The following is an 8,190-nucleotide window of genomic DNA, read 5'->3' on the forward strand; positions in this document are numbered from 1 at the left end:
AGAAAGCCTTTCCACTTGCCCTTCCAGCCATTTTGAGCCCAGCAAGGACCCACTGAGCAGGTGAGGTGGCTGGACTCACCCAGATGACTTGGGGCCTCCTCTGAGGCCTTCTTTTTTCCACCCTGGCTGGAACCATCAAAGCTACCACTTCGGAGGCCACTAATGTGGCTGCGTATGTTAAGGGTTTTGCAATCCCTAGATCAAAGAGGCTGGGTAAACAGTGGGCAGCGTCCAGGCCCCTGATTGGCTGATGCCCTGAGGAAACAGCTCCCTGAGGGCTTACAGCCCACATTCACTCCCAGACAGCCCTGCATGGCATGGTCACAGCTGGGTTTGGAAAGGAGACCTTGCCCCTCTGGGGGACCTGCTTAGAGCAAGTGGGAATGTGCCCATCAGCACTTGTGGGTGAGAGAGGGAGCCGCAGGATTGTAGGAGCCTCTCCCAGGCAGGGAAGCCAAACCTGGGCTCTGGCTCCGGGGGACCCTAGAAGTCCCCCAGTTTTAGCTGCCACTACTAGAGGGGTGTCCAGTCCAGATTCACCTGGCTTGTTCTCCACCTGCTTTCTGGGAAGGGGTGGGGTAGGGTGGGCAGAGCTGGGGTCAAGCAGACCTGAGCACCTGAGTGCGAGGCCAGGTCCAGGGTCACTAGGACTCCAGGCAGGAAACACTGAAATATTGACTCTTTAGCAAGAGACTTACTGAGGCGATGTGCAGGCGCAAGTCACACGTGTAGACACACGTTCCTAGCACAGCTGTTGAGCTGGGGCTGGTGTTGAGGGAAGGAGGGGCATTCTCCCTGCCACAGCCCAGGACTCAGACACTAACCCCCCTCCCACCATACAAGCCAGACTCAGGCTGGAGGAGGCAGCCATAGACCCCACAGACATGGAAGGTCCTTCTCCCAGGAGAAAGCATGGTGCTACGCTCAGTGTAGACAATCTTTATTAGCAGGTGTTAAGAGTGCAAAATAATAACAAATCCAGAGGGATGGGAAAGGACCAGGGCATAGCTCCCCTCTCCCAAGGGGGGGACCCTGTAACCAGGCCAGTGGGGTGGGAGCACTTGACCGTGGCCACTTTGAGCCCAGCACCCTCCAAAGAACAAGCTCCCAGGCAGGAGGGGTCCTCACAACACGGGGGAAGGGAGCCACACCCCAGAAGGGGCATGAGCTGTGTCCCACCCCAGGCCACTTGGCTCTTGCCCACCACACACCTTGACAGCTCGGGGCAGGGGTATTAGGGCAGTGGGCTAAACCTATCCCTCTCCAAACCCAGGTATCTGCCTCATGCCTCAGTTTCCCTCCTCCCAGTGATTAGCAAGGTTGGACCACCGGGCCCTGTTAGTGGCCCAGCCCCACCCAAAGTGAGTAGTTCCCATAATACCATATTTTAGCCATTGTGTGGGCTGCAGGCTTTTGGAGTCTGTTGGGATCACTGCAGGCTGGCCCTAGCCGAGAAGACCCTTTCTAGGCCACAGAAATCAACCCAAGATGATGGGCATTGAGGCTACCACCCCAAACATGCTTTGTCTCCTGAAGGCAATTGACCCTCAAGACAAACAGCCCTTGCACCCCACAATCATGCTGGTCCCAAAGTGTGGTACAATAACCAAAGGGTCTGTCTGCCAAGAACTCCAGCTTGGCTTTGAGCCCACAGGGGCCTCACCTGGGGGAGTCTGGTCTGTTCAGTCGAAGGCTCAACCCTGCAGCAGTGTTGGGCCAGCTGGCACAGGCTGCCTGTCTCTGGTCATGTCTTCCGCACACTCCTGGAGGCCCCACTCCATCCAGGGAGGCCCCATCCCTTCTGGCCAACGTCTGAGTCAGTTACAAGGCAGCCAGGTGGGATAAGAGGAATGGGCCCGGGCCAGCAGAGGCTGCATGGGGGTGACATAGTAATTGACAGTGGCAGGCACAATCCCGTCGGGGCCTGGAGGGCGCCAGGCCAGGGCGGCTGCAGCAGCTGGGCCCTGCTCGGCCAGCGCCTGGAGCGCCAGCGTGGCGATGAGGTCCAGTGTCTGACGGCGCTCGTGGCTCATGAGGCACACGGTGCTCTCGTTGACTACCCGGTGCAGCATCACCAGACAGGCGTAGCGGCGAGCTGAGTCGGCCCCGCTGAAGTGGGCCTCCAGGTAGCGCTCCAGTGTGCGCTGCTGCTCCACGAGGTCTGGGAAGTCGATGAAGAAGCGAGAGCACATGTAACGTTGCAGGGCACGCACATCAGTGCTGGGCTGCGGCCGGAAGCCCCGCACCAGGAGGTGGCAGTACTTGAGGAGGCCACCACCGCGGATCTCCTCGGGGCTGCGCGTGGCGATGACACGGTGTCGCAGGTGGTCCAGGGCATCTGCGAAGTCCCCGTACAGGCTCTCACCTGTCACGGTTGGGTGGAAGGCCTCAGACATGGGCGTGGATGAGCACTGGCCAAAGAGCAGCAGGGAGTCCAGGATGATCTGGAAGGAGTCTACACTGAACTCGAACTGGCGCCTGACTGAGTCCACAAACTTGAGCTCCACGTTCTTGCCACTCTTGTTGGACAACGAGATGAGGCTCCAGCGGTCCGTGTCCGTGCACACTTTCACCAGCTTCTGCACATACGCCTCCTTGAGTGTCAGTGGCGTGATCTTGGCCCGGCTCACACCGGCTGGCAGGAAGTCCAGCAGGCAGGCCAGCACCACCTCCTTGGTCAGCTGGAAGGACGCCTCGCTGCGCAGGTCCACGCGGAACACCAAGTCCAGGTCCTTGTAGCCCAGGCCACTTTCCGGATGCAGCACGTGGCTGGCGGCTGAGCCGTGCAGCCGCACACCGTGCACACACAGTCCCTGTTCCTCCAGGCTGCGGCGGACGACCTGTGGAGGGGATGGCAGGAGGGAGAGGTGTCAGGAGCCTGAGCCCCCAGGGTCCACTGTGGGCGTTTATGTAATAATCACAGTAACATCAACCACTGTGAACCACTTACCAGCTGTCGTACCTTTGGAAAGTCATTTAACTCTCTAAGCCTCGATTTCCTAATCTGGAGAGTGGCCCATTTGGAGGAATGACTCAGAGAGAACAGCAATAATGATAGCAGAGACACGCATAGCATTTACTAAATGCCAAGTCCTGATTTAAACACTTTATACAGTAGGATATAAACTCACGTAATTCTCACAATAACCCTGAGATAGGTACTATTATTCTCATTTTACAGATTGGGAAATGGAAGCACAGAGGGGTCAAGTAACTTGCCCAAGATCACACAGCTGGGAATGCAGAGCCCATTTCTTAACCACTGTGCTCATCTACCTGCCTAAAACTGCAAGTAAAACACTTAGTTTGGTGGCAGGCATGATCCTAAGTTCTCAAATGTGTTGGGAATGTAATTGGAAGTTCACGTTACTTTACTGCATTAACCCTCAACAATAATCCTATCTTTGAGTGTTATTATCCCAATTTATTGATGAAGGACATGAGGCACAGAGGTTAAGAAACACATCCAAGGTCAGAGAGCAGCCAGGCTGAGACCAGAGCCCAGGTCAGTTGCATTCTCAAGTCCATGCATGCTCTTTTGACTGTGACACATTCACATTAATTCACCTTTACAAGGACCCAGTGAGGCAAATATTACACTCATCTTACAGATGAAGAAACTGAGGCTTACAGCAGTGAAACACCTAGGGCTCAGAGGGGAAGCCATTCTGAAATGGCAGGGCTGGAAGTTGAAACCCAGACTCTGTGCTCTTGGGAGAGGAGATGGGTCAAGATCTCAGGAAGCTCCCAAGCCCAGTGGGAAGGGACGCAGCAGACCCCATCTGCTGACATAGGAACATGACAGGTAAACCCACAAGACATCTTAAACCTGTTTCTCCAGCCAGAGGCGTCTCCGTGGGACGAGGACCGGGTGGGGAGAGGAGAGCTGGGCCCGGACATTCAGTTTTCTCAGCAACCCAGAGTACTTCACACGCCACCCCCGAAAGTGAACGGGCAGCATTCCTACCTCGAGTGCTTCTGCAACCCCACCTTGCTGCAAAGTCAGCACTGGGCCGGCTGCCCTCCTCGCCTCCCAGGGAATTACTGCAAAGAATGCACCTAAGTGCTGAGGAGGCAAGCCACAGTGGGGCAATCTGAGGCGGGCGGCTCCCTCTAGGAAGGCTTCCGCGACAAGAACCCCGACTAGGAGAGGGTATTTTCATGGCTATGAGGGTTAAACAGTTGGCCCTCAGGAACATAGCAGGGGCAACTAGGGGAGGGAGATATTGGTTGGGCACCTATTGGTTGCAGGCACTGGACCTTCTCACCAGAATCTATGGGGGATTGATCTTTATGACCCAAGTTACAGATGGGGAAACCAAGGCTCATAGGAGTGAAGTCACCTGTCTAAGATCACACAGAGGTGCCTTCAAATCCAGGCCTATCCTCTTTCTACCACACTACTGTCCCAGGGTTCAGAAGGAGCAAAGACCAGAAACTAGGGTTCTAATCCCCCCTCCCTTTCAAAATTTTGAAGTGAGGGTAACCCTCCAGTCAACCCTCCAACTACTGTGGCTCCTCAGCCAGAGTAGTTGAGGAGCAGGAAGGTGGGGGTGTGGGATGCCTTGGCCAGAAAGATAGGGGAAGCTGGAGTAAGGGGCCAGTTGCTGCCGTCCAGTTGCTTCTAACCCACACCCTGGCAGCTGGCAGCTGTGCCCATGTAGGTCAAGGAGAGAAGGGGGCCGAAGACTTTGTCTCAAGGACCACACCAGACCTGTCCCCTCCCCAAGACCCATTAATGCTGACTGAGCCTTACTCAGTGCCAGCTCCTGCTCCCAGGCTGATGCCCACCCCAGGGCATGGCATCTGGCCTGGTGAGTCGGTAGCAGTACCCTTGTTAAATTGCCTGCGTCAGGCCATGGGGCCAGCTGTGTCAGCCAGCCAGCGGCTGTTGTCTCTTTCCTAGGTGTGACTACAGCCAGCTTGGCAGGCGGTCCCCAGATACTGCCACACCCAAGGACTGCAGGGCAACTTGGAGCCTCCTGAATCAGACTTTCCAGCAATGGAGGGGGCAGTGGCTGCACCCTCCTTTCTCCTGTGCCAAGGCCTTCCCCAGAACCACTCTGCTCCCAGGCCGCTGCTGAGACCTGCAGGGAGACCTTAGGTGCTGTCAGCCAGCAGGCTTACAAAACTCGAATCCAGAGCCACCTAATGCAGGCCCTCTGGCTGCAGCTGGAGAGATCAGAACGTCTAATTCAGTCCTCTGGGCCCAGAAAGGGCAAAGGACTTATCCAAGGTTACACAGCCAATAAGTGGCTGAGCTTAATTGGAATCAGGCCTCCCAGAGCTATGGGCAGGGGGGCTTCCCTCTCCCACAGGAGAGTGAGTCCCTCTAGCCCAGGTACAAGCAAGAACAGCATCTCTAGCTGTTTAGATTGCTGCTGTAGGCGAAGTCTTGATGGAGAAAGATTCCAATTCTTGAACTGCAGGACAACTCAGCACTGGTGAGCAGCCCAAAGTCAACAAACAGCATCCTACACACACACACATACCCCTAGCACCTCCAGCACACACACACATCCAATAGCTTGTGAAGCTGCCAGCTGCAGATTCCCACCAGGAGATGGACTTTCCTCCCTGTGGAGGCCATTGTACAGGCCAGGTGAAGGCACCTGTCCCTTTGGATTCTGGAAACAGAAAGTGTGTTGGAGAGCAGTTCAACCCATCCACATTGAACAGATGGGGACACCGGGCCTAACAAAGGGAACTGACAACAGTCCAGGCCCTGAAGCCAGATGTCCAACCTCCCAGTCCAGATCTGAAGTCTCCACACCCCTCCCCACCACAGCCAGCAGCTCCCTGTTCTGTGATTTCTCTGAGGCTAGTCTAGGAGGACATTGTACTATTAATCGCATTGTAAAGTCAGCTCCTATTGACCTACCATCTCCCTCACCTGCCTGGGAGCACCTGGAAGGCAGACAGGCTGGGTCCCAGTCACATCTATGCCCCTAGTGTCCTGAACAGGGCTTGTCACAGAGGAAGCACCAGTAAAGGCAGTTTGGACCATAACGACAGGGGCAAGGTCTTCCCTCCAGGGCACCCCTTGTCCCTACAGAGGGGAGCTGCCACACTGGGCTCCACCTCCTCCTCCTCCCATGCCTGAGACAATAGTCCTGGAGGTACAGCAGTTGAGTCTTCAAGGTTGACCTGACTGTCCTGGAAAGAAAAGCCTCAAGTGGTTTCCTAATTACCCCATGACAACGGGCTGCCAGCAGCTGAGGAATGCCTCAGTGAGCACCACTGGGGCTGCGGGTGAGTCAGACCTGGGGAATCTGCCCCCACCCCCTCCCATTCCTTGGGAGGGAGGGCGAGGTAATCCCCCAGCAAGCACCCCTCCCCCTCTGTGGAAGCTAAAGCAGCAGGAGGCAGGGGAATGGCTAGCTTCACCTAGCTTGTATGGCTACTTTCCCAGATTTTTCTGGTTTCTTCTATCAGAAGACTCCCCTAAGACCTAGAAGTTGAGTCTTGGGAACTGGAGAAGGGGTGGGAAAACCTTGGACCTGCAGCAGCTGGCTCCTGGGAAGACCCAAGATCCTCTGGGTTTGATTTTCACCTTTTTAGGTAATCTTAGGCAACTCACTGCCCCTCTTGGGGCCTCAGCTTCCTCAGCTATAAAATGGGTACAATAATTACCATATTCTAGTACTTCAGAGCATGACAGTGCCTGGGATATAGAGGTGAAAGAGCAATTTTAGGGTTGCTGAGGGTCAGATAAGGGAAGGAAGGAGTCTAAGGAAGAGGAGAGAGGTTGCCAGAATCCTCTTCTCCTGCTCCTCAGGTGAGAAATGGGGCTTGAGGCCTGAGACCTGGGCTTGCCTTCATTTCCAGTCTTGGGGAGAGGAAGAAACACCTAAACTGGACATCTGATGTTGCCCTCTGGCACGTGCGCCTCAGATCTGGCCTGGTGCTTAATCCCTGCCTGCCACAACCTTCAGGGGCTGAGAGGGAGAGAGTCCTTCCTGGGATTTCTCGGCTTTTCCACCTAGCCAGGGGGCTCTTGAGCCAAGGGCTGTGGAAGTACAGGACAGAGTCTGCCCCTAGGACCTTGAGAGAGGGAAGAGGTGGGAGATGAGGCCCAGGAATGATGATTTGGGGATGAAAAGAACTATTTTGGACCCAAGCATGCACACCAACCCACCCAGGGCTGCCTGGCATCTTTTGCCCTTGCAGGTGGGGCTGTTCTTCCCCCGTCACCAGTTCTCTCCCCATTTTCCTCCCCTCTCCCAGCCAGGGCCTGAATGAATGGTCCGAGGGGAATCAGGGTGCCCCAGGAGCCGGGACAGGAAAGTCAAGTGGGGAGAGATTATGAGGTGCAGGGGGAAGGGGTATGGTCTACCATCAGTGCTGTGCGATTTCGTTACAGCCCCTATCCCTCTCTGAGCCTCATTTTCCCTAGCTGTCCAGCGAATTGAACAGACTCTGAGTGCCTCCCAGCCACGAGAGCCTCAGAATAGATACCCCACATCCCCACCCAGCGCCCTCTCACCTGCACGATCTGCCGGGGCTGCACGCTCAGCGTGGGGAAGTTGCCACGCCCGTGAATGGGAATCGGCTCGCTCAGGAGCGCGTCCAGCCGCTTCACCTGTGGCCAGCTCAGCCTACTTAGGTGCCGTCCAGGGGAGGCCGACGAGGTCTCTGGGTCGGGGGCGCCGGCTGCCGGGGCGGCCGTGGCCACCGCCGAGGCCGCAGCTGTCTCCACTTGCGCAGCCGCCCGGTCCGAGTTCTCAGCTCCGCTCTCCGACGGCATCATTAGCCCGGCCCCTGTGCCCCGACGGCAGAAACCGTGGGGTGGTTAAGGGAAGGAGGGCAGGGAGAGCGGCTGGGCCAGGGCCAAGGCGGGTGTGCAGGGACCTGACGGCAGCGACGGCGATGCAAACCCAGAGCACACCTCCGACGGCAACGACCAACCGACCCTAAAACCCGGCACCCGGGGCCCAGCTGACTCTTATAGGCCGCGGGCGACATGCCCATTGGTCCGGGCACCTGTCACACAGCGGGATCCGCCCCGCCTCTCGACGCCCCTGCCATTGGTCAGCAGAGCTTTGCACGTGAGTTACTGGTCTCCAGGGAGATTCCGATTGGCTGGAAGGCACGCCTCTGCCCCGCCCTCCCTCTGAATTCCCTCCTTTGGTCCTTAAAGAACTTCTGTTCACTGTGATTGGCCCGGACGGAGGCAGGGCCTGGACTTAA

At 56.6% G+C, this 8,190-nt stretch overlaps 1 protein-coding gene across 1 annotated transcript; it reads right to left on the reverse strand.

Annotated features, from left to right (window-relative positions):
* Positions 1–924: 924 nt before the first annotated feature.
* Positions 925–7,905, reverse strand: TENT5B (terminal nucleotidyltransferase 5B). Its single transcript, XM_058553334.1, has 2 exons — positions 7,487–7,905; positions 925–2,840 (listed from the first exon to the last, which is right to left on the reverse strand). The coding sequence occupies exons 1-2, from the start codon at positions 7,748–7,750 to the stop codon at positions 1,818–1,820; spliced, it is 1,287 nt and encodes a 428-aa protein (XP_058409317.1). The 5' UTR covers positions 7,751–7,905; the 3' UTR covers positions 925–1,817.
* Positions 7,906–8,190: the final 285 nt, after the last annotated feature.

Source organism: Diceros bicornis, chromosome 13 (genome assembly GCF_020826845.1).
Source record: "Diceros bicornis minor isolate mBicDic1 chromosome 13, mDicBic1.mat.cur, whole genome shotgun sequence".
Classification (NCBI taxonomy): domain Eukaryota; kingdom Metazoa; phylum Chordata; class Mammalia; order Perissodactyla; family Rhinocerotidae; genus Diceros; species Diceros bicornis.

Bases quoted from the DNA above. Each gene is read 5' to 3' on its own strand.
- TENT5B (XM_058553334.1), bottom strand. From the start codon at position 7,750: ATGATGCCGTCGGAGAGCGGAGCTGAGAACTCGGACCGGGCGGCTGCG. The intron at 2,841-7,486 runs GTGAGAGGGCGC...TCCCCTCCACAG, and splicing joins AGCCCCGGCAGATCGTGCAG to GTCGTCCGCCGCAGCCTGGA.